Source organism: Ranitomeya variabilis, chromosome 2 (genome assembly GCF_051348905.1).
Source record: "Ranitomeya variabilis isolate aRanVar5 chromosome 2, aRanVar5.hap1, whole genome shotgun sequence".
Lineage (NCBI taxonomy): Eukaryota > Metazoa > Chordata > Amphibia > Anura > Dendrobatidae > Ranitomeya > Ranitomeya variabilis.
Genome location: NC_135233.1, coordinates 895,139,370 through 895,166,553, shown reverse-complemented (window position 1 = coordinate 895,166,553; position 27,184 = coordinate 895,139,370). Strand labels below are relative to the sequence as shown.

Below are 27,184 nucleotides of genomic sequence, written 5' to 3'. Positions count from 1 at the left end.
CACAGCCAGCTGTACTCAGCAGCGCGATCCAACAACCCACAGAGATGTCAAGCTTGCTTCAACTCAAAATATCACACAAGGAAATGAGTTGTTAGTAGTGTTGAGCATTCCGATACCGCAAGTATCGGGTATCGGCCGATATTTGCGGTATCGGAATTCCGATACCGAGTTCCGATATTTTTGCGATATCGGGAATCGGGATCGGAATGCATATTCATGTGTAAAATAAAGAATAAAAATAAAAAATAGGGATATACTCACCCTCTGACGCGCCCTGGTTGTAACCGCTGCAACCGGCAGCCTCCGTTCCTAAGAATGAGCGAGTGAAGTTTCCTCTCCTTCAGACCCTGGGAACCATCCAGGATAGGTTCCGATACTTGTGTCCCATTGAATTATATTGGTATCGGGTATCGGTATCGGCGATATCCGATATTTTTCGGATATCGGCCGATACTATCCGATACCGATACTTTCAAGTATCGGAAGGTATCGCTCAACACTAGTTGTTAGTTAAAAAACAAATCTATGACACTACAACCCATGGCAAAAATTATGGAATCACCAGAATCACAGCTCTCCAAGGTGTGATCACTCCTTTTTAGATGCAGACTAATGAGATCTAATTTGATGCAGGTGTTAGTTTTGGTTATGAAAATTTACAGGGTTATTCCATATTTTTTTTCCTCAGAATTGAATGATTCCATAATTTTCCCCTATGCTTGGTTTAATAAAAAAGTAACCATTACTGACTACCACATTTTTTGTTCTTGATTTCTTTTAGTGTTTCTTAAAGCCAGAAAGTTGCCATTGAAATGACTTTAGTTTTGTGCCTTGTCTGTGATCTGCTTTTTTTCTACAAAATTAAACAACTGAATGAAAATCCTCCAAGGCCGGTGATTCCATAATTTTTGCCAGGGGTTGTATATACTATGCTATATAGTGTTTCTATGTTAAAGAAAATGGTTGCTCCTCCATTATTACTCACTGGAGTTTCATTGACAGTACTAAATCTTGGTCTAGTATAAGGAATTTGAGAACTTTTTCAGCCCATTCCCAGCACATTGTGACTTCTGAGAGATTTTTTCTACTGATTGCCTCTTATTATATGACTTAGATCAGGAGGTTCCCATCTGAAATAAGACAAGCCACAACCAAACTCTGAAGCAAGTTCATACCTATATAGAAAAGTGAAAGCGATTAACTACAATGTCAGCTTCAAACTGTCTATCCATAGGATTCATGGGTCTTGTCATTGTTGTATCCTATTGGCTGCTCGTTACAGAGGACCTATTACCAGTTTCAGCACGTTAAACTGGCTACATCATGAAATAGTGGCTGCAAACCTGAGTGAAATGTAGTTTGTTTTTTTAATATCTGCTCTCCATTGCAGAGATATTAGTTTGTAAATTCTACATAATAATTTATGTTATACTTTCTGTGCACATAAGTCAATTTATTCTTTTGATGATTAATTTTATTATTGAACAACCACAGTGCTGTCAGTCAATCCAAAAGGTTAATAAATCTGAGTATTTAAGAAAGTACAAGTTAGGTTTTTTCTTTCTTTGGAGAATACATATGTATGCATAAAAACTGGGTAACTTTTAGTGTGCAGAATTAATATGCAACTAAATGAAAAATGAAAATTTTCCATCTCAACTGTTTATTTTCATATCTTAATGTGAGAATGACCAAACAACTCAAAATGTACAAAAATACATTTCTTACGTATTAAAACAACTATCAGTGACCAATATAGCCAATTTTCTTTTCAATAACAGTCATAAGCTTTCCTTCTATAGAGTCTGTCAGTTTCTTAATCCGGTGATGATCAACTAATTGGACAGCAGCAACCACAGCCTCCCAGACAATGTCCAGGGAGGTGTGCTGTTTTATTTTGCCATAAATCTCCCGTTTAAAAAAGGGCCACAAGTTCTCACAGTATAGACTAACATGTTGATCCAGAGGAAGGCAAAAATCCCATGGGGCAGACACTAATGGCTCCATATTAAGGGAAAAATTCCTTCCCGACTAAACATACGGCAATCAGACTAGCTTTCACAATTCCGCCTATCGGTGTGTCTGGAAGCAGTGATAGTTCAGCCATCCAATCTAGGACACAGCCGTGCTGAGCTGTGAGTGTTGTGAATGACAGTTCAGCCGCCCAACTAGGGTTGGGTCATGCACGGGCTTCCTCCATGTGTCTGCTATTTGAGAGACTACCTGGTTATTTATCTCTGCCTCCAACTAGTGCCAGTTGTACAGAGGCTTGCGAAAGTATTCACCCCCTTGAAATGTCATGTTTTGCTCCCTCACAACCTGGAATTTCAGGTTTTTTTTTGAAGACTTAGATCAGTTCATGTAAAGAACATGATTACAACTGTAAACATTTGGTTTTCTTTTTATTGTGAAGCAAAAAATACGACAAAATAACTGGAAACTTTAGTGCGCAAAATTACTCACCTCCCCTTAAGTCAGTGCTTTGTAGAGCCTCTTTTTGCGATAACTACATCTGCAAGTCACTTTGGATAAATTTCTATGAGCTTTTCACATCTTTCCACAGGGATTTTTGCCCATTCCTCAAGGCAAAACTGCCCTTGCGCTTTCAATTTAGATGGTTTCCTTTGGTGAACATCAATTTTCAAGTCTGACCACAGATTCTCAATTGGATTAAGGTCTAGGCTTTGACAAGGCCACTTCAAAAAATGTACATATTTCCCCATAAATCACTAGAGTGTTGCTTCATCAGTATGCTTTGCGTCAAGGTCTTGTTGGAAGGTAAACCTCCGTCCCAGGCTCAAATTATTGACAGACTGAAACAGATTTTGCTCAAGAATATCACTGTATTTTGCACCATCCATCTTCCCCTTGACTTAGACCATTTTCCCTGTCCCTCTTTATAAAATACATCCCCACAGCATGATGCTACAATGTTTCACTGGGGTGATGGGCTGTGTTGGTTTGGCGACAGACACAGCAATTACCTTTGTGGCAAAAAAGTTTTCATTTTGATCTCATCTGACCACTGTATCTTCTTCAATACATTTGGGAGTCTTCCACATGTCTTTTGGCAAACTCAAACTGAGCCTTGCATACTCTATGGAGTGTACAGCATATTACACGTACATGGACAGACACTCCAGTCTCTGCTTGGGAACTCTGCAGCTCCTTCAGGGTTACCTTTGTTCTCCGTGCTGAATCTCTGATTAATGCCCTCCTTACCTGGGCTGAGAGGTTTAGTGGGTGGCCCTCTCATCAGGACATTTGCCACTGTTCTGAAGTAAAGGATAAATTAAGGTCCTTTTCCCAATTAATCATAAAAGTAGCTTTTTCAAATTCTGAGTCTTGGTTCAAGAACTAATAAATATTTTTTGATCTCCAATAAAGATTATTATTGAGGTTATTCAGCGTTTCTGTGACTAATGATTTGTTTTTAAGAAGATTGGACACTGATTTTTTTATTGAAGTGAGTGGAATCAGATCCTCATTCGACAGATTATACAGAGCTATTACATTTTTATTTGAGATAAAATCATTACCATCATGAACATTTTTCATTTAGGATTAAGTTCCTGAGTTTCCATGAGTCAGGAAGTTTCTGATCTAAAGATATCTTGAATAATTTTAGTGAAATGTTTTTGATTTGATCGTATTTATGTTTCCTTTTACTTTGTGGTTTTGCCAGATATCTCCAAGTTTCTGTAGTTGCTGATAAAGTAGGATGAGATGGAGACAACCGAATAAGGGACATAATTTGGTTCAAGATTAATTTTGTTAATGGGGTAATTATTATTAAAGTATTGCTCAATTTCTACCCAGGCTGGGGGATTATCAGTTTTGATCCAGTTGAGAGATTGTTTAACCAGATTTGCATTATAATATTTAGTTAAATTAGGAAGGGATAATCCACCATTAAGCTTACTTTTAATCAGGGTTATATTAGCTACTCTGGCTCTTTTTTTGTTCTATATGAATTTGTTGAGAGTTTGAAGAGGTCTCAAATATTTAAATGGAAACAGCAGTGGGATATGTTGTGAATTCCGTTCTCGAACTCCCTCCTGTGGTCATGAATGGTACTTCGGCGAGTTCTGTCCGTGGACTCCCTCTGGTGGCTGTGAGTGGAACTGCTGGTTCTGAGGTTGCTTCCTCAGCTGCCCTCGTTTGCGGCTAGGCTGCTTCTCTATTTAACTCCACTCAGATCGTTACTTGATGCCAGCTGTCAATGTATCAGTACTGGTTCAGATCTCTCTCGGATCTTTCTGATGACCTGTCTACTCCAGCAGAAGCTAAGTCCCTGCTAGTTCATTTGTTGTTCATTGTGTACTGAATATATTTCTTAGTATTTGCTAAGTTCTAGTCCAGCTTGCTAACATGATATTTCCTTGATAGCTGGAAGCTCTGGGGTGCAGAGTGGCACCTCTGCACCGTGAGTCGGTGCGGGGGTCTTTTTGCACACTCTGCGTGGCTTTTTGTAGTTTTTTGTGCTGACCGCATAGGTCCCTTTTCTATCCTCAGTCTATTTAGTAAGTCTGGCCTCCTATGCTGAAACCTGTTTCATTCCTGTGTTTGTGACTTCCCTCTTAACTCACAGTCAATATTTGTGGGGGGCTGCCTTTTCCTTTGGGGAATTTCTCTGAGGCAAGGTAAGGCTTTATTTCCCATCTTTAGGGGTAGTTAGCTCTTAGGCTGTGAAGAGGCGTCTAGGGAGAGTTAGGTACGCTCCACGGCTATTTCTAGTTTGTGTGTTATAGGATTAGGGTTTGCGGTCAGCAGTAGGGTTGAGTGAAACGGGTCGGCCATTTTCAGAAGTCGCCGACTTTTGGCAAAGTCGGGTTTCATGAAACCCGACCCGATCCCTGTGTGGGGTTGGCCATGAGGTCGGCGATCTTCTGAATCTGGGATCGGAATTCCGATACCGAGTTCCGATATGTTTGCGATATCGGGAATCGGTATCGGAATCCATATTTAAGTGTAAAATAAAGAATCAAAATAAAAAATATTGATATACTCACCCTCTGATGCGCCCTGGTACTAACCGGCAGCCTTCCTTCCTAAGAATCAGCGCGTGAATGGCCTGCGGTGACGTCACGGCTTGTGATTGGTCGCGTGGCGGTCACATGGGCCGTCGCGACCAATCACAAAGCCGTGACGTCATCTTAAGGTCCTTCACGCGCTGATTCTTAGGAAGGAAGGCTGCCGGAAAGAAGCCGAGGGTGAGTATATACCTAATAGGAATATACTCACCCTCGGACGCGCCCTGCTTCTTTCCGGCAGCCTTCCTTCCTAAGAATCAGCGCGTGAAGGACCTTAAGATGACGTTACAGCTTTGTGATTGGTCGCGACGGCCCATGTGACCGCCACGCGACCAATCACAAGCCGCGGACGTCATTCTCAGGTCCTAAATTTAGAATTCTAAGAATTTAGGACCTGAGAATGACGTCCGCGGCTTGTGATTGGTCGCGTGGCGGTCACATGGGCCGTCGTGACCAATCACAAAGCCGTGACGTCACGGAAGGCCCTGGACGCGCTCATTTTAACCAAAGCAGGCTGCCGGTTCCCACGGTAAGTTGCAGGGGCCGCCGGACAGGTGAGTATATCAATATTTTTTATTTTAATTATTTATTTTACACTTAAATATGGATCCCAGGGCCTGAAGGAGAGTTTCCTCTCCTTCAGACCCTGGGAACCATAGTATCCCATTGCAGTGCATTGGGTTTCGGGTTTCGGCCGACCCCGACCCCGACTTTTTTATAGGATCGGCCGATTTCACTCGACCCGACTTTTGAGAAAGTCGGGTTTCGTGAAACCCGACCCGATCCTATAAAAGTTAAGGTCGCTCAACCCTAGTCAGCAGAGATGCCACTTCCCAGAGCTTGTCCTGTCGTCTAGTTTAACCATCAGGTCATTCCAGGTGCTCCTAACCACCAGGTCCATAACAGTACAGCTGGCCCACAAAGTGTTAAATGCATCTCAATAGAGGGATAAGAGTAGTTCTGAGACCATTTTTTTTTCTCTGCAGTGTGTTTTGTTTTTCTTTTCCCCTTAACCTCTGGGTGGTTCAGGACTCAGGTGTAGATATGGACTTTCAAGGTCTGTCCTCTTGTGTTGATCAACTCACTGCAAGGGTACAAAGCATTCAAGATTATGTAGTTCAGAATCCTATGTTAGAGCCTAGAATTCCAATTCCTGATTTGTTTTCTGGGGATAGATCTAAATTTCTGAATTTCAAAAATAATTGTAGACTGTTTCTTGCTTTGAAACCCCGCTCCTCTGGTGACCCCATTCAGCAAGTAAAAATCATTATTTCTTTGTTACGTGGCGACCCTCAAGACTGGGCATTCTCCCTTGCGCCAGGAGATCCGGCATTGCTTAATGTAGATGCGTTTTTTCTGGCGCTTGGATTGCTTTATGACGAACCTAACTCTGTGGATCAGGCAGAGAAAATTTTGCTGGCTTTGTGTCAGGGTCAGGATGAAGCGGAGGTATATTGACAGAAGTTTAGAAAGTGGTCTGTGCTTACTCAATGGAATGAGTGTGCCCTTGCAGCAATTTTCAGAAAAGGTCTTTCTGAAGCCCTTAAGGATGTTATGGTGGGGTTCCCCACGCCTGCTGGTCTGAATGAATCAATGTCCTTGGCCATTCAGATCGATCGGCGCTTGCGTGAGCGCAAGGTTGTGCATCATTTGGCGGTATCCTCTGAGCAGAGGCCTGAGCCTATGCAATGTGATAGGACTTTGACCAGAGCTGAATGGCAGGAACACAGACGTCAGAATGGGCTGTGTTTTTACTGTGGTGACTCCACTCATGCTATCTCTGATTGTCCTAAGCGCACTAAGCGGTTCGCTAGGTCTGTCACCATTGGTACTGTACAGCCTGAATTTCTTTTGTCCGTTACTCTGATTTGCTCTTTGTCGTCCTACTCTGTTATGGCTTTTGTGGACTCAGGCGCTGCCCTGAATTTGATGGACTTGGAGTTTGCCAGGCGCTGTGGTTTTTTCTTGGAGCCCTTGCAGTATCCTATTCCATTAAGGGGAATTGATGCTACGCCTTTGGCCAAGAATAAACCTCAGTACTGGACTCAGTTGACCATGTGCATGGCTCCTGCACATCAGGAAGATATTCGCTTTTTGGTGTTGCATAATTTGCATGATGTGGTCGTGTTGGGTTTGCCATGGCTACAGGTCCATAATCCAGTATTGGATTGGAAATCGATGTCTGTGTCCAGTTGGGGTTGTCAAGGGGTACATGGTGACGTTCCATTGTTGTCAATTTCTCCTTCTACTCCTTCTGAAGTCCCTGAGTTTTTGTTGGATTACCGAAAAGCATTTGATGAGCCCAAATCCAGTGCCCTACCTCCTCATAGGGATTGTGATTGTGCTATTAATTTGATTCCTGGTAGTAAATTTCCAAAGGGACGACTTTTCAATTTATCTGTGCCGGAACACACCGCTATGCGGAGTTATATAAAGGAGTCCTTGGAGAAAGGGCATATTCGCCCATCGTCGTCACCGTTAGGAGCAGGGTTCTTTTTTGTGGCCAAGAAGGATGGTTCTCTGAGACCTTGTATAGATTACCACCTTCTCAATAAAATCACGGTCAAATTTCAGTACCCTTTGCCTCTACTGTCTGATTTGTTTGCTCGGATTAAGGGGGCTAGTTGGTTCACCAAGATAGATCTTCGAGGGGCGTATAATCTTGTGCGTATTAAACAGGGCGATGAATGGAAAACAGCATTTAATACGCCCGAGGGCCATTTTGAGTACCTGGTGATGCCATTCGGGCTTTCTAATGCTCCATCTGTGTTTCAGTCCTTTATGCATTACATCTTCCGAAAGTATTTGGATAGATTCATGATTGTATATTTGGATGATATTTTGGTCTTTTTGGATGATGGGGAGTCTCATGTGAAGCAGGTCAGAATGGTGTTCCAGGTCCTTCGTGCTAATTCTTTGTTTGTGAAGGGGTCTAAATGTCTCTTCGGAGTTCAGAAGGTTTCCTTTTTGGGCTTCATTTTTTCCCCTTCTACTATCGAGATGGATCCTGTTAAAGTTCAGGCCATTTATGATTGGACTCAGCCTACATCTGTGAAGAGCCTTCAGAAATTCCTGGGCTTTGCTAATTTTTACCGTCGCTTCATCGCTAATTTTTCTAGTGTTGTTAAACCGTTGACTGATTTGACCAAGAAAGGTGCCGATGTGGTGAATTGGTCCTCTGCGGCCGTTGAGGCTTTTCGGGAGTTGAAACGTCGTTTCTCTTCGGCCCCTGTGTTGTGTCAGCCAGATGTTTCGCTCCCTTTTCAGGTCGAGGTTGATGCTTCTGAGATTGGAGCAGGGGCTGTTTTGTCTTAAAGAAGTTCTGATGGCTCTGTGATGAAGCCTTGTGCTTTCTTTTCTAGAAAGTTTTCACCTGCTGAGCGTAATTATGATGTTGGCAATCGGGAGTTGTTGGCTATGAAGTGGGCGTTCGAGGAGTGGCGACATTGGCTTGAGGGAGCCAAGCATCGCGTGGTGGTCTTAACGGATCACAAGAATCTGACTTATCTCGAGTCTGCCAAGCGGTTGAATCCTAGACAGGCTCGATGGTCGCTGTTTTTCTCCCGTTTCAATTTTGTGGTTTCATACCTTCCGGGTTCTAAGAATGTGAAGGCCGATGCCCTTTCAAGGAGTTTTGTGCCTGATTCTCCGGGAGTTCCTGAGCCGGCTGGTATTCTCAAAGAGGGGGTAATTCTGTCTGCCATCTCACCTGATTTGCGGCGGGCGCTGCAGGAGTTTCAGGCTGATAGACCTGACCATTGTCCAGTGGAGAAACTGTTTGTCCCTGATAGATGGACTAGTAGAGTTATCTCTGAGGTTTTGTTCGGTGTTGGCTGGTCATCCTGGGATTTTTGGTACCAGAGATTTGGTGGCTAGGTCCTTTTGGTGGCCTTCCTTGTCACGGGATGTGCGTTCTTTTGTGCAGTCCTGTGGGACTTGTGCTCGGGCCAAGCCCTGCTGTTCTCGTGCCAGTGGGTTACTTTTGCCCTTGCCAGTCCCGAAGAGGCCTTGGACGCATGTTTCCATGGATTTTATTTCAGATCTCCCTGTCTCTCAAAGGATGTCGGTCATCTGGGTGGTTTGTGATCGCTTCTCTAAGATGGTCCATTTGGTGCCCTTGCCTAGATTGCCTTCCTCCTCTGATTTGGTTCCATTGTTTTTCCAGCATGTGGTTCGTTTGCATGGCATTCCGGAGAACATCGTGTCGGACAGAGGTTCCCAGTTTGTCTCAAGGTTTTGGCGGTCCTTTTGTGCTAAGATGGGCATTGATTTGTCTTTTTCTTCGGCTTTCCATCCTCAGACAAATGGCCAAACCGAACGAACTAATCAGACTTTGGAGACCTATCTGAGATGCTTTGTTTCTGCTAATCAGGATGATTGGGTGACCTTCTTGCCATTGGCTGAGTTCGCCCTTAATAATCGGGCCAGTTCGGCTACTTTGGTTTCACCTTTTTTTTGTAATTCTGGATTTCATCCTCGTTTTTCTTCAGGGCAGGTTGAGCCTTCGGACTGTCCTGGTGTAGATTCTGTGGTGGACAGGTTGCAGCAAATTTGGACTCATGTAATGGACAATTTGACATTGTCCCAGGAGAAGGCTCAACGTTTCGCCAACCGCCGTCGCTGTGTTGGTCCCCGACTTCGTGTTGGGGATTTGGTTTGGTTGTCGTCTCGTCATGTCCCTATGAAGGTTTCTTCTCCTAAGTTTAAGCCTCGTTTCATTGGTCCTTATAAGATTTCTGAAATTCTCAATCCTGTGTCGTTTCGTTTGGCCCTTCCAGCTTCTTTTGCCATCTATAATGTGTTCCATAGGTCGTTGTTGCGGAGATATGTGGCGCCTATGGTTCCCTCCGTTGACCCTCCTGCTCCGGTGTTGGTCAAGGGGGAGTTGGAGTATGTGGTGGAGAAGATTTTAGATTCTCGTATTTCGAGACGGAAACTTCAGTACCTGGTCAAATGGAAGGGCTATGGTCAGGAGGATAATTCCTGGGTTGTTGCCTCCGATGTCCATGCTGCCGATTTGGTTCATGCCTTTCATTTGGCTCGTCCTGATCGGCCTGGGGGCTCTGGTGAGGGTTTGGTGACCCCTCCTCAAGGGGGGGTACTGTTGTGAATTCCATTCTCGAACTCCCTCCTGTGGTCATGAATGGTACTTCGGCGAGTTCTGTCCGTGGACTCCCTCTGGTGGCTGTGAGTGGAACTGCTGGTTCTGAGGTTGCTTCCTCAGCTGCCCTCGTTTGCGGCTAGGCTGCTTCTCTATTTAACTCCACTCAGATCGTTACTTGATGCCAGCTGTCAATGTATCAGTACTGGTTCAGATCTCTCTCGGATCTTTCTGATGACCTGTCTACTCCAGCAGAAGCTAAGTCCCTGCTAGTTCATTTGTTGTTCATTGTGTACTGAATATATTTCTTAGTATTTGCTAAGTTCTAGTCCAGCTTGCTAACATGATATTTCCTTGCTAGCTGGAAGCTCTGGGGTGCAGAGTCTTTTTGCACACTCTGCGTGGCTTTTTGTAGTTTTTTGTGCTGACCGCATAGATCCCTTTTCTATCCTCAGTCTATTTAGTAAGTCTGGCCTCCTATGCTGAAACCTGTTTCATTCCTGTGTTTGTGACTTCCCTCTTAACTCACAGTCAATATTTGTGGGGGGCTGCCTTTTCCTTTGGGGAATTTCTCTGAGGCAAGGTAAGGCTTTATTTCCCATCTTTAGGGGTAGTTAGCTCTTAGGCTGTGAAGAGGCGTCTAGGGAGAGTTAGGTACGCTCCACGGCTATTTCTAGTTTGTGTGTTATAGGATTAGGGTTTGCGGTCAGCAGAGATCCCACTTCCCAGAGCTTGTCCTGTCGTCTAGTTTAACCATCAGGTCATTCCAGGTGCTCCTAAACCACCAGGTCCATAACAGGGATAGCCCTAAAGACGTACAAAGTTTTCGGCAAGAACAATCTAAAGGTAACAACCTCTACCAACCCATAATTCATACTTCGACAAATTATTCAGTTAACTTTGAATGGTTTTAATGATATTTCTTAGGTTTATTTTGATAGTCTTATGGTGATTCCTTGTTAATTGTATGCCCAAATATATATATATATATATATCTTAATATAAAGAGTCATATATGTTAAAATCAAGAATCTTCGACTTAGTTGCATTAATTTTGTAGTAGAATACGTTTAAAAATGCTTTGATAATTAAGATAATGTCTCTAATGGAAGTTGTTGGGTTGGACAGGCTTAATGACATCATCTGGAAACAGGCCAATCTTGTAATGATTTTTATCTGTTAATATGCCATTAATTTTTTGATTATTCCTAATATGTTCCGCAAGTGGTTCCATTACCATTGCGAACAGTAAAGGGGAAAGAGGGCAACCCTGTCTGGTGCTGCTTGTTATCGGTACAGATTTAGATAATTATTTTAAAAAAATAATTTTGCTGAGGGATATGCATAAAGTGCTATTATTATTCTAATATATTAAAAGCAAATTTAAGTAATGTTGCAGTCAAAACGTCCAAGTTAACCTTGTCAAAGGTTTTTTCGACATCGAGTGTTAATAAAACGGATGGAGTTTTAGAATGCTTCATATGCTGAAAATTGAGAATTTTCCTTGTGCCATCAATTGTCTGTCATCCCTCAATAAAACCAAGTTGGTCCTTATGTATAACCCCTGGTAGTATCTTTGTTAGTCTGTTGGCAAGAACTTTTGAATAGATTTTAACATTTGTATTGATGATGGATATGGGCCTATAGTTCTTTACTAATTCTAAGGGGATTTTTTTTTAACCCAACCCATAATTGTACTTCTCAACAACTTTGTCCCTGACTTATTTGGAGATCTCCTTGGTCTTCATGGTGTTGTATGGTTAGTGGTGCCTCTTGCTTAACAGTGTTGCAGCCTCTGTAGCATTTCAGAAAATGTGTGTATATCAGGACAGACCTTGTGACACAGATTGCAGACAAGTGGACTTCCTTTCACTAACCATGTGACTTATGAAAGGAATTACTTGCACCATAAATTTTAGGAGCTTAATAGCAAAAGGGTGAATACATATGCACATAACAATTTTTAGTTATTTGATTCCATAACTTTATTTTACACCTAGATTTTTCTAACTTCGCCAACTTAGACTATTTAGTGCTGATGCATCACACACAAATCAGATTACAAAAATAACATAAACATAGTTGTATTGTAACAAAATAGATAAAAAGCCAAGGGGTGAATATTTTCGCAAGCCACAGTAGCTTAGCTCAAATGGTATGCACCTGCTATGTTCATGTGTTTGATCTTTGTTTCCCGACCTTTGACCTTGCCTTTGACCATCTATTTGCTTTTCCCATTTAGCTTGATCCACTACCTTCCCGGAATTCCGACTGTGACCTGATTAAGCCTTTGGCTTACCCCTTTATTTATGATGAGCCCTCTTGGTATCTGACCTCAGACCTCTTGAGTACCCAGCCTCACGGCTTGTCCATGAAAAGTGACTAGCATAACACTAGCTCCCTGGAGCAATGCCCCATCACAGAATCTAGTGCCCATAACCTGTAATATTATATTTATCAAGAAAGACATCCAAAGCATTATTGAATTTTAATAGTGAATCAATCATTACAACATCATGTAGCAGAGGGTTCCATAGTCTCACTGCTCCTACAGTAAGGAATCTGCATCTGTGATTATGATTAAACCTTCTTTCCTCAAGACATAGATGTCCCCTTATCTTCGTCACAGGCCTGTGTAAAAAGATCATTAGAAAGATCTCTGTACTGCCCCCTTATATAGTTGTGCACCGTAATAAGATCGCCCCTAAACCTTCATTTTTCCAAACTGAATAACCCCAAGTTTAATAACCTATCTTGGTATTGTGATCCACCCATTCCCTTAATAAACTTGGTTGTTCTTCTCAGCACCCACTCTACTTCAGCTATGTCCTTCTTATACACTAGAGCACAAAATTGTAAACCGTATTCTAAGTCGGGTTGCATTAGTGACTCGTATAGAGGTAAAACTATATTCTCGTCAAGTCTTTTCCAGTGACAATTTAACCCAGTGTTTTACAATTTAGTACATAACTATACATTTTATTTCCTCTGCCCAAGTGAATAACCTTAAATTTATCTAGTCTCCAGCCTACATAATCCTTCTTTGTACAAGAGAACCAAAAAAGAGAGACATAGTCCCAAATAAAAACTAAATAATTTATTTATTACATACAATTTTACTTGTGACATACATAAACATACACTATCACATAAATACAAAGTGAATAGATATAACTTCACAGGTGTAACGCCCAGGGCCAGAAATTGTACGTGGATGGGAGGGCAAGGCAGAAAAAATATATAAAATATATAAAAATATAAATATATCTCCTTTCACACCACTCTGTTGTACATATAGGTAATAGTATTTCCACTAAATAAATTTGATGACCAGTATCAATCTTTTTAAAGTGCTAAGTACAAAGGGAGAAAAACCCCCTATATAAAGTGCCTCCTATGTTAAGAGCAGCTATACCGTACCATATGTACTGCAACCGGCCATCAGTTTAGAGAGGACAAAAGAGCCTCTCAGGAGTTAATGCCAAGCAAACTCACCCATATTTCTCCACTCTGGGACCTAGGCGATATTGCCCCAACAATATCGTTGGGGCGATATCGTTTCGCGTCGGCTTCCTCGGGGCCCCCCGAGGAAGCCGACGCGAAACGCGCGTTGGGGCGATATCGCCTAGGTCCCAGAGTGGAGAAATATGGGTGTTTGCTTGGCATTAACTCCTGAGAGGCTCTTTTGTCCTCTCTAAACTGATGGCCGGTTGCAGTACATATGGTACGGTATAGCTGCTCTTAACATAGGAGGCACTTTATATAGGGGGTTTTTCTCCCTTTGTACTTAGCACTTTAAAAAGATTGATACTGGTCATCAAATTTATTTAGTGGAAATACTATTACCTATATGTACAACAGAGTGGTGTGAAAGGAGATATATTTATATTTTTATATATTTTATATATTTTTTCTGCCTTGCCCTCCCATCCACGTACAATTTCTGGCCCTGGGCGTTACACCTGTGAAGTTATATCTATTCACTTTGTATTTATGTGATAGTGAATGTTTATGTATGTCACAAGTAAAATTGTATGTAATAAATAAATTATTTAGTTTTTATTTGGGACTATGTCTCTCTTTTTTGGTCCTCTTGTACAAATAAGTATTCTGAGAGCGTCCTGAGCCAAATTTGGCACCCCTATGATGACTGTGGTGGGGGATTGACTACAAAAGTAATGCTGACTGTTCTGAAATTAGTGTGGTCTACATAATCCTTCTGTAATATTCATTTATCCTCCTCGGCGTTGATTACTCTGCAGAGTTTAGTATCATCTGCAAATTTTATAATTCCACTCTGCATATCATATGTTAAGCAGAAGAGCCCAATACTGACCCCTGTGGAACCCCACTGTTAACTGTGATACAATCTGAGTGTGTTACATTAATAACCAGTCTTTATTTCCTATCACTGAGGCAGTTAACCCAGTTACACATTTTTACCCTAGTCCTATTTTTCTCATTTTATATAGAAACCTTTTGTGTGGCAAAATCCATACAGATGGGGCGTGGCTATGTAGAGGAAAGACGCACCTTGTGTGAGCTCCAACAATCCTGAACTCATACTGCCATTTGGACCCCTAGTTAGTGGGCAGTACCGGCTGGTTCTGGAACCCCATAACCCCAGGAACCCTGTGAGCCCTCCGGACAGCTGCTGTGAAGACCTGGGACGTCGGAAGCTGTAGTGGCCTGGACGGACGGGAGACTCCACGTGCAGCGGCGGCCATTTTCGGTGTGTGCGCTCCGATGAGACAGGACGCGGCGCCAGCTTCTACTAGTGCCGGGCTTCTTCCCATTTGGAACCAGCGGTCTCCGGACCTTAGCGGTGAGCGCTGTGGAACACCAGCGTGCAGGAGCCGGGGGACCTGAGGTGGACGGCGGTGCCCGCGGGGGCGGCGGCCATTACTACAGCGCGCACCCTAACTGCAAGGGAAGCGGTGCTCTTTGCCATATCTGCGGTGCTGTCCAGGAGGTGAGCGGATAACCTGAGATAATAAAGGGGTGGTACGGTGTGTGCCCTGGAAGATTGAGCCCTGTGCCTCCCTATCAGATAGACACTTCTTCTGCCAGCGCAGAGACTGTGGGCCCGCTCCGGTACATAGAGCCCGGGTGCACATTAAAGTTGCTGCCTTTACAACTCTCAATATCTCAGCTGCCCGTCTAGTGGTCTCTTTGAGATATAATCCTGTATTTAACCCTGCTGTGACTGGGATTGGGGAGCGGATTATCTATAAATATACCTGCAATCAATCTGTGGAGTCCTTTTTGCTGCCTGCCATACATCACCACAAGGGAACAGGGGCTGCTGACAAACTAAGGAAATACGCTAGGGATGATCCCCCTGATAATGTACGCACTCTCAGAAATAACCCTGCACAGGCCCAGCACAAAAATCGTCTTTCTGATAGTAAGGAAGGGAGAACAAGATAAACTGACTCTTAAACAGGCATCCGATCAGTTAATGCAAGCTATATCCCTCAATAGATCATCTCTCACGGAAAAAATAGAGGATGTGCATACTGAAGTGGGTCGTCTGCGGCATGATATGCAAGCTATGAGAGGGCGTATTTCGGAGGTTGAAACAACAACCAGAATGTGTTATACTTATGAAACAAAAAAATACTGGCTTTGTTTTTCACAAGTACCCTTACAAAAGGTCTTATGTACAAATTCACATTATCTAGCAATGTGTGGCTATTTTTTTGGAGATCGCAGCTTGATTATACATGGCAACAGCAGACTGATGTAAATTTCAGGTAAATAGTAACGCTTGCGTATCTCTACAGACTTTGCGCCAGTCGCACAACTGCTATATAAAGATACGCTATTTTTTTAAACGAATAGAAAATTATGATTTCTTTTAAAAGATAGCCTTGCTGACACACTCCAAATGTGGAGTAATGAAGATTATTGCCCCTGCTAAACTGTCACGTAAAATTACCTCTACCTGGATTGTGCACAACTGCTAGATAAAGATACATTATTTTTAAACAAATATATTTTGGGGGGATTTTTTTACATCGCAATTATGAGACACACCAACAGCAGACTCAGGGAAATTTATGGTAAATAGTGCCGTTTCCATAGCTCCAGAGGTTTTGCGCCAGTCGCACAACTGCTAGAGACATATTAGGTATTTAAGCAATAGATGAGGAATATTATTTAGCAATTAGCTTTTAAAATGGATGTTACTATATGCTGGCACTGAGGAATATTATTTTGCAGTAAAAAAAAAATTTGTAGGCTGCTACACAGGAATATTGTGTAGCTCCCAAAAAATGGTTTTGTACATGTTATTGTTACTACCTAATATTCTTTCCCTCTACAAATAGCTGATTTTCATATTTTGGTAGTGGATGAAACCCTCCATATTTCACCATAATCACACAGTCTGTTCCGAATACTAACGATATACAAAACAGTGGAATGCAGCAGAGTTCTGCAGCATATACTTGCAATGATGCGAACACCCAGATGCTTGCCTTTCACTCTCCCTCCTATTAAATCTCTCCCTACTAAATCCCCACCTAACAAACAACTAATCTTGAAAATCTTCAGCTTTTAAAAGAGCTTTTTGGAATGAATAACGCTCACTATAAGCTCCTATCACTCTCTCTATGCTCAAACAATGCTCTCTACGCTGTTTCCGTCTGCAATGTGCGCAAGATGGCACCGGCAGTCTTTAAATAGTTCCTATGATGCTGGAAGGCCAGCCAATCACAGTAATGCCAACGGAATTACTGTGATTGGTAAGTCAACCCAGCATGTTCATGGGCAGCAAATAAAGCGCCAAACATGCTGGGCAGGTCACTCGAATATATACCGAGGCGAATACCTAATTAATCACCCAGGACCGAATCGCCCGCATACCGTACTATCCGTGCGAGTAACGAATAGTGCCGAATGAATTCGCTCATCACTATTAATCACCATCAGTTTCCTGTTTCCGCTAATAATCACAGAGCCAGTCATTAAGCCCGTTACACACATTTTACCCTAGTCCCATTACTCTTATTTTATGTACCAATTCTTTGCGTGGCACCATAACAAATACCTTTGAAAAGTCATAATAGACTACATCCACGGCATTACCACTGTCTGGTCTGAAACTAACCTAGTCATAGAAGCCAATCAGACTAGTTTAACAGGATCTACTCCTCACAAACCCATGAGTATGTTAGGTCATAAGGTTATTGTTATTGAGATTCTCCAGGATGGCATCTCTTACAAAACCCTGAAAGATTTTACCCAAAGTAGAAATTAATTTTACTGACCTATAATTTCCAGGCTCATATTTTGTACCCGTTTTGAATGTTGGCACTATATTTGCTATACACCAGTCCTGTGGTACAGACAATGTTATTATGGAATACTTGAATATTAGAAATAATGGTCTGTTTATCACGGTACTTAATTTTTACAGTACTCGGGGCTGGTTGCCATCCTGGTCCGGTAATTTGTGTACTGTAGTAATGTTGATGTGGCGCTGTACTTCCTGCTGGGTTGGGCAGTATGACATTTTTGGTATCCCTGATCATGTCATCTGTCATGGGATTTTCATCACTCATTTCAATCATCGCAGTATGAGGTTACCTATAACAGCAACACCATCAATTTGAGTGACTATTCTACACAAAATGGTAGGCCTAATCATAAATGACTAAGTGGGATAATTTTTAGACAATGTCTTAATTTTAAAAATGATTAAAAGACAGTCAGTGTGCAGAGTTATGAAATTGGTTGTTGATTAATACAGGTTACCATCTGTTCTGTAGTGAAATCACTTGACATTAATATGGCTGAATTTGTGTGAAAGAGCTTGAAATGGATTGTATACAGCGCCAGGAGACCTAACAGTACTATTCACATTTATTCAGGGATTCAGAGAAATCAAAGTATCTACGACTTATGGCAAATTTAATTGCCATGGATCAAATTGTTTAAAAAAATTTGCTGTAACTGGTGAATTTGAATTTCAAAAGATTGGATCATCTCTAGTCTTTACTATGGAGAGCGGATTTTGGTTGACCGCTAATGTTTGTATTTATGTATAAGATGAACTGCAGATAAAATAAAAAATGAAATGATGTTTCTATTTTATTACTTTACGCAGCCACAAGTCCAAACTAGTAGTTTATTCTTATATATTTCTGTACGTTATAAAGAAAAATATCATTTCATCAACATACATAAACAGCAAAACTGCACATCCTATGAACAGACAGACATATGGTACCTCACAGCAACAATGTGCGGTAGAGTTAAAAAGAAAAACAGGTTGATGTCAAAATTCTTCATTTTCTAAGATAAAGGTATTACGCACACAAGTGATATGTTAGAGAAATCATTTGGGCCAGGATTATGCAGTAATGTGCAACAGCAGCAGCAATATTTTATTTGGTTAACCTCTGAATTTCTGCATTATGGACTGTGGGTAAAAGAGGCGAAAAGGCTGCCCATTGCAACCTGGTATCTCTTCTAATGTGGCAGCCTAAGCCAAGAGACAGATGGGAAAATTCATCAAACTCCGCTATGGGTAAAAACCTGATGTGAAGTTACCTGACATGAGTCTTAATAGGGTTAAACAAGAAAGAACAGGTGCAACAGCAGAGCTGGTCAATTCTGTCCCAGCGTTAAGAGACTGCGGGTAAGAAAAACTAGAGGAGGTGTTTAGAATACAAGTATATTATGCATTTCAGACATCACAAAAATAGGAAAGCCATTTTATATAATGACCAAAATAGGCATTGTTACTTTTATCTCACAAAAAAAGGAAATATAACGTTTCTTAACTCATTGGCCAAAGTCCCATTAAATGTTTCTGTCATTGATACAGTACCTACAGCAGCAAAAGATTTAAAGGGACTCTGTCAACACAGAATGACTGTTCAAACCAAGCATAGGGCGCTGAGTGCACCCTTGGCATGGCCAATTTAGTACACCTTCCCAACTACCTTTGCCCTTTTTTTGACTTTATAAAGACAGAGATCTTAATCAAAGAATGGGGGGATGATAATAAAAGGAAAATAAGTAGGTGGGAAAGTGAACTTAACCTCTTCACGACCTATGACAATATATATATTACACGTCATAGGTCATGTCATTCCATGCGGGCTCCAGTGCTGGTCTCGCATGTTCTCCAGCACATGTCAGCTGATTTCATCAGCTGACATGTGCCCCCTGGTGGAATTGCAAATCACCTGCGTCTGTTAATATGTTAAATGCCGCTGTTAATCTCCGACAGAGGCATTTAACATGGCTGCGCTGGAAGCGTGTCACTAATTCTGCCCATCGTCGCCCGTGTCACATGAACGCAGGGCGCCCATGTGTTGGCATGTAGGAGACCCCTGTGGTTGTCATTGCTGTGAGACGCCCCCATCCCCAGCGCTCATAGCATATGATCATTTTAACTACACATAGCATTGCTGAAGCTATGCTATGTGCAACACAGGTGATGGGATGATCGCAGCTTCTAGTCTCCAATGGAATCTATTGAAGCAAGTGAAAAGTTAAAAAAAAAAATGTTTATACAAATATTTAAAAAATTAAAAAAAATTTAAAGTCGAAATCATCCACATTTGCCTTATTCAAAATTAAACCATTAAAAAAAAAAATACACATATTTGGTATCGCTACATTCAGAAATGCCTGATCTATCTAAATATAAAAAGAATTAATCTAATCGGTAAATGGAGTAACAAGAAAAAAAATCAAAACACCAGAATTACAGTTTTTTGGTCACTGCAATATTGCAATGACAGGCAATCAAAACATCATATCTACCCCAAAATGGTATGAAAAAATTTCAGGTCGGTACAAAAAAATAAGCTTTCACCCAACCCCAAATCCTGAAAAATGGAGACGATACGGGTCTCTGAAAATGGTGGTATTTTTTATTTTAAGCAAACTTTGGATTTTTTTTTCACCACTTAAATAAAAAATAACCTAGATATGTTTGGTATCTGCGAACTCGTAATGACCTGGAGAGTCATAATGGCAGGTCAGTTTCAGCATTTAATTAACATAATAAAACTAATGGGGCCTTCAAAATATGACTCTTTTAGCAAAAAATAGGCCCTCGCGCTCATATTGACAGAAAAAAAAAAAAGGATCTTGGAAGAAGAGGAGCAAAAAACGAAAAGGGAAAACCCCAAGGTCGTGAAGGGGTTACACACTTGGCATCGCGGACGGTGCACCAAGCGCCTATACTTCATGTGAACAGTCGTTCTGTAATGACAGAGTCCCTTTAAGTGCAAAGTGAAGAATATAAATTTATCCCTCAAGAGACGCACAAAATACAGTTCATTGCACAGTAATTGATTAAATGCCCAACAGCAACAAACCAATAAGAATAATTATCTTTTAAGGTTTGTTGGAAACCACAGTGATGAGTTCTGGAGCGTTCCACAGGAATATACAACATACACAAAATTTTCAGAACCATGCTTAGATCTACATGCTGTACATGTCTGCGCTGTCTCTGGTCATCTCATGGTCCATTTAGAGCAAGCAGACGTTTTCCATCAAGCTGTTCATCATTTTCCAAAATGGGGTTCTTTGGCTACTAAGCACACAGTGTAAATAATAGTGTGCAGCGGCAAATCGTACAATGCAAAGCCAATAATCACTAGATCCATAGTAGGATCTCTACAACAGAAATATTTACTACACAGTAAACCCACAGTACATTTACTAGGTGTAAACTACTGCTTAAAGAACGTGGCTAATTCCCTTTAATAATAGCTGAATCCATTCTCAACAGGCCTCAAATGTAGTCAGGGACTGTGAGTACAGAAGAAGCAGTTTCCACAGTGAAATACGGTCTATCTCACCAAAGCATTGTATCTTATTATGAGCAGCTCGAAAAACAATCTACTCCCAGTAAAAGCACTGCAGGAAGACTGGCCGTTTTGGCATACCCTCATGAAAAGTATACGACAGTGTATTGTTTGGTAGTATCATGCTAAACTTGGAAAACCTGAACCATTCCCAGGGGCAACAAGTTAAAACCAAAGATAGTAAAAGTAAGTCATCTCCTATATCTGCCAATCAAAGTCAGTATCTGAAAGGCCTCCAATTTGTGAAATGATTACAAGGAAAATTGGTAGTAACAAAAAAAGATTAAAGCAACAGCTTAGAAACACCATCTGCTCCAATTACTACATGTATCCCAAATTCTCCATCTCGCTGCGGTAGCGCTGCTCGGAAACTTTGCTTTTGTGCTGCTTGGTCTCCAGATGTTGCCTGAACTCCAGCTCCTCACTGGCTCCTGCGTTGCACATTGAGCAATAGAACTGTCCACTGGGTGTTACACACATGGCCAGGTCCCTAGGAATCCGTTGGCGAGAGCGAGGATTAAAATATGGACCTAAAGGAAAAAAAAAACAAGAAATTATTTTATAGCGGTAAAACCTCAAAAAATATAACATAATATCATCTTGGGAAAGACTGTGAAGTGACTTTTATAGAAAAAGTAAATGACCTCATAAGTTTTCATCTGCATGCCCTACAACAAAGACAATTTGGATTGTTTGGTCCATTAACTTTGTCTATTTCTTTGTAATTAGGGAAACCTTCATTTCGTGACACACGACTTTGATATAAAATGGCCTAATATTCTGTGCCACTCCAAGGAGCAATCTTATGAGCCTGATGTGTTTGCCAAGACATTCTTTATAAAGACAGGTTTTAAGGGTTCCCATCTTCATAAATAGATATTTTCAGAGAGCACTTTTGCTGTTTCCTGCATATTAATATCTCAAGAATGTCTGCAATTTATAACACTTTTGTTTACAGCTCGTTGCACAGGAGACCGACCACCGCTGAGGTCTAGCTTCCAGCACTGCACTGTAGCTGGCCAGGATTACGAGGCTATGGATTACTCCAGTGATCCTGGCCATCTTTAAAACAGTTCTTACAAGCTCAATAGGCAACAGCTTGCAAGTACTGTGCATGTTCTGCTACCTAACAAGCTGTGAACAAAAGAAACGTAGTATCTATAGAACAGCTGAAAATTTTATAAGTGGCAAATTTCAAATTTTCTGGTATTTACAGGCAAATCCCAATTGCTTCGATTCAAAATCTTTCAGTAGCAATTTTGCACAAGTAGGTGCGGTGGAAACAAAAAAATGAATGATTCACATTTGATCTGCAGCACTTGGTAGGGGCTGCTACACAATGAACGGAGCAGAGCAGTATAGCTCAACCAGTGTTTGCATTCAAATGCAGCTAGTTACTGCTGATCTGTGGGGGGTGCTGGGTATCAGACCTCCACCGATCGGATATTGGTGACTTATTCCAAGGATAGGTCATCAGGACATCATCTCCGCAGAAAACCCGCTGGGAATCCGCAGGTAAAACGCAGGTTATTTTACCTGCGGATTCTGCAGAATCCGCGTGGAAAAATCAGCAATGGAATCCGCAACGTGTGCACATACCCTACGATAGGACCTAGTGATGAGCGAACGTGCTAGGATAAGGTGTAATCTGAGCATGCTCGTGTGCTAACCAAGTGTCTTCGGCATGCTCGAAAAATACAGTTGTGCTCAAAAAGTTTTGGCTTTCTTGGCCTTTTTTAAGAGAATATGAATGAGAACACCAAAACTTTTCTCCACTCATGGTTAGTGGTTTGGTGGATCCATTTATTGTCAGACTACTGTGTTTTCTCTTTTTCAATCATAATGACAACCAGGGCCGTATTTGCCACTAGGCACTTGAGGGCACGTGCCTAGGGCGCCATGATGTGGGGGGCACACTTGAGCAAGTTTTTTTTTTTAAATAAAGTCCGGGGTCAACCGCCCACATGGCGTCAACCGGGGGAGCCATGCATTCAACAGGGGGATCCACTTAGAGCAGGACAGGACGGGGGAACCACACATACTGGGATAGGGATGAGGGGGACAATACATACTCGGCTTATACTCTAGTCGATAAACTTACCCAGTTTTTTGTGGCAAAATTAGGTGCCTCGGCTTATACTCGGGTCGGTTTATACTGGAGTATATACGGTATGTAATATAAACACATGTATTTGTGGCTATATATAATATGTAGCTTTGTTGCTATAAAAGGAGGGCGCCCAGACACAGTTCCTGCAAAAGGGCCAGAAGCTGTCAGTGTCCGCCCCTGCCCAGGGATCAATTGTACTCTCATCTTCTAGGTTCACATTGCGTTAATGGGTGTCCGCTAGCGGACTCCGTTACATGGCGAAATTGTCGCAATTAACGCCATGTAACGGGTCCGTTAGCGCACCCATTGACAGCAATGTGCTAACGGGTTGCCAACGCATTGCTAGCGCATGCCATTTTCGGCACGCGCTAGTGATCTGCCATTATTTTCTGACGGACCTCAGACACTGCTTGCAGCGTCCGAGGTGCGCCCGAGGTCCGTTCCTCGCTAGCGCAGATCGGGGATCTGCGCCAGCGGGATCGGCAAACGCGATCCCTATAGATACATTGCGTTAGCGCAATCCGCTAGCGCTATGCGCTTAACGGATTGCCCTAACGCAATGTGAACCTAGCCTTACTGAAGTGTGTACAATTGAGGCTCTGACTGCCGTGTCAAAGTGACGCGAGCAGCATGATCAGATCATGTGATCACGCTGCTGACGTCACTCACTTGCGCTGCAGAGGCGAACACTGGTGGGAAGTGCTCCAGTGGAGCAGAAAACACTAAAGATTAAGTGCACGGGGAGGGGGGAGGATAATTTGAGTGGAGATGGGGTTATTTATTATGTGTGGGGACAATTGGAATGGGGATGGATTTAATGTGAGGGGGAGATTTGAGGACACAAAATGAAGAGCAAAGGGGGAGATGGGGAAACAGTACAAGGGAATGGGGGCATGTATGAGGAAACAGTACGGGTGACTGGGAGGCATGTATGAGGAAACAGTACGGGGGAATGAAGGCATGTATGAGGAAACAGTACAGGGGAATCGGGGGCATGTATGAGGAAACAATATGGGGGAATGGGGGGCATGTATAAGGAAACAGTATGGGGGAATAGGGGGCATGTATGAGGAAACAGTATGGGGGAATAGGGGGCATGTATGAGGAAACAGTATGGGGGGATGGGGGGCATGTATGAGGAAACAGTGTGGGGGAATGGGGGGCATATATGAGGAAACAATATGGGGGATGGGTGCAGACAGTATGGGGAGCGAACGGGGGAATGTATGCGGACAGAGTACGAGTAGCGATGTGAAAAATGGATGTGGACAGAGTACGGGGAGTGAGGGTGATGGAATGTGTGCAGACAGTATGGGGAGTCAGGTGAGCAGGCAGTATAGAAACTGAGGGGGTAAATATATGAGGAGACAGTATGGTGAACAGGGGGATGTGAGAGAAGACAGTATGAGGAGGGAGGGGAATAGTGTGAGACAGTATGGAGGCAGAAAAGTGAGTGGGCACAGAATAGAAACTGAGTGGTGGGAGCGTAGCATGGAGGGACAGTGTAAGGGCACAGCCAGGAGGGAACAGTATACCATGGAGGGGGAGTGTGATGAGAGAGTACAGTATAAATACTGGGCCCTATAGGGGGGACACAGTGTGAGAGGTCAGTGTGAAGAGAGGGCCGGTATGGAAAGCAGAGGTCAGTGTGAAGAGCATGTACCATAAGAGGGACAATGTGGGGGTCATATTTTGTGCAGACAATATAGTTAGGGGCAATTTTTTATTCAAGAGCATTATAATGACACTTGTATCTTTAAGGGCATCATGTGGAGATTTTCTGCAAAAGAGCGGAGAAGATGGAAGTCTGCAGAGACGGCTGTGGATTAGAAAACTCATCATGAGATCTGGACAAGATGAAGAAAAGAAGAACAGCTCCAGAGACGACGTCATCTATAAGGTACCTGGATATAAATGTTATTTGTGATGCTAACTAATTCTCATGTTTTTATTGATGTTAGGAGCATTAAAGGGGATGTCCAGGTTTGTAATGAGTCTGCAGTCATTCTTTGTGACTTCAGACTTCTGAATTCTCACAGTGCGCACTGCACGCTGTCAGGATTCTCTCGTGCTGGCGAATTACATACATGCAGTCACATGCCGACTAGACATGTGTGGCCTCACTCAATGAAAATGAGCTGAGCGAGGCCAGGCACGTCTAGTCGGAATGTGGTCAGAAGTATACAAATCACATGCTTGTGCTGACATGACTGTCAACCGGCAAAGGAGAATCCTAAAAGTGTGCAGTGCATGAGTTGTGAGAATTCAGAAGCCTGCGATGTCAGGATTCAGCTCTGCAGGTTCCAGTAGTCACATGGACACTTCACTCATATGCGACTTTCATACTCATGGTCCTGTGACACCGAGCTTCTCTTCCTGCTTCTCTCAGTTTTTCATAGAACATTGAGAGCATTAGGGAGAGGAGCTCGTGGGTACATGACTAAGTGTGCAAATCGCATATGTCCTTAGCGGGGGGGGGGGGGGGTGCCAAATTGAATTCTTGCCCCTGGTGCCAGAAATCCTAGATACACCTCTGCCGGTATGCTACTGCGAGCGGAGATTACCGGGTCCGGTGGAGGGAGGCCTGTGCACAGCATAGGCAGTGAGGCAGGGACTGAGGGTGTGCACAGAGAGAGAATGGAGACCCGGAGACTGCCCGTCCCAGTCTACGCCATAGCCTGGAGCCCTCATTATCGTAAGAATATGTCAGTTAATAAATTGTTTTTCTAAAGCTTTATAGTGTAGTTTTAGGTCAGGAAGGGATGGTTGGGATGAGCTAGCAAGGTTGTGTGGCTACTTGCGGACATGTGCGGCACTAGCAGTTTTGCACTTGTGGTGAGTCAAAAAAACCACTGCAAGCAGTGTTTTTTCTATTGCTGCAAGTACCGCATTTGCCGGATCGCGGCAAAACCGCAAGTGCCGCACATGTCCGAAAGTCCCATAGGGAATGAATGAGGCCGAACGCAGTGTTGCTGTAAGTGATCCGTTACACGGCAGATGCGGAAAAACTGCCGGATCTGCTGCAAAAGGCTACTTTCACATCAGCGATTTTTGCCAAAGTCACTGCCGATAGTGCCATAGTCAACAATGGGGGAGGCAGCACTAAAAGTGCCTAGGGCAGCAGAAACTCTAAATACGGCCCTGATGACAACCCAAAACATCCAAATGACCCTGAACAAAAGTTCACATACCCCATTTCTTAATACCGTGTATTGCCTTCTCTAACATCAAAGACAGCTTTAAGTCTTTTGTGGTAGTTGTGGATGAGGTTCTTTATTTTCTCAGATGGTAAAGCTGCCCACTCTTCTTGGCAAAAAGCCCCCAGTTCCTGAAAATTCCTAGGCTGTCTAGCATGAACTGCGCGCTTGAGATCTCCCCAGAGTGGCTCAATGATATTCAGGTCAGGAGACTGAGATGGCCACTCCAGAACCTTCACTTTGTTCTGATGTGGCCAATGACAGGTCGACTTAGCCTTGTGTTTTGGATCGTTGTCATGTTGGAATGTCAAAGTACGTCCCATGCTCAGCTTCCGGGCTTATGAGTGCAAATTTGCCTCCAGCATTTGCCGATAATGTGCTGCGTTTATCTTTCCTTCAACTTTGAACCAGGTTTCCTGTGCCTTTGTAGCTCATACATCCCCAAACATCAGCGATCCACCTCCGTGCTTTACAGTAGGAATTGTGTTCCTTTCATAATAGGCGTTGTTGACCTCTCTTCAAATGTAACGTTTATGGCTGTAGCCTCCAAACAAATGCTCTATCAGGATGCAGTGGACCCATATAGTTAAGATGGCGGCAACACAGGTGCAAGAATACCGATGAGACAATTGCTCACAGCCTACCAATCCATGGCGGGGGCGGTTGCTTGGTATATAAAAGCACAATGAAGACTTGTATGCGGCGCTGTTCACACTATGGTAATGCACAGCATCCAGGTTAACAGCCTATTAGTTACGCCCTTCTATTAGATCAGGCGGGCTGCCCAGCGCTATCAAAATGCATCCCATGTGAACAGACACCATAGTTTACAAGACCGAATGGGCCCAACTGCACCCTGAAAAATAAAGTGCAAAAAAACACTTCAAGTCCTCTTTTTGTGCTAT

General features: G+C 42.7%; 1 protein-coding gene across 2 annotated transcripts in view; it reads right to left on the bottom strand.

Annotated features, from left to right (window-relative positions):
* Positions 1 to 18,201: 18,201 nt before the first annotated feature.
* Positions 18,202 to 27,184, bottom strand: part of ZMAT3 (zinc finger matrin-type 3) — an 84,233-nt gene continuing 75,250 nt past the window's right edge. For both annotated transcript variants that reach the window (XM_077290497.1, XM_077290496.1), the window contains one exon: positions 18,202 to 21,502. In XM_077290497.1, the coding sequence (XP_077146612.1) occupies positions 21,294 to 21,502 (209 nt within the window). In that variant the 3' untranslated portion in view covers positions 18,202 to 21,293. The remainder of the gene's footprint in view (positions 21,503 to 27,184) is intronic.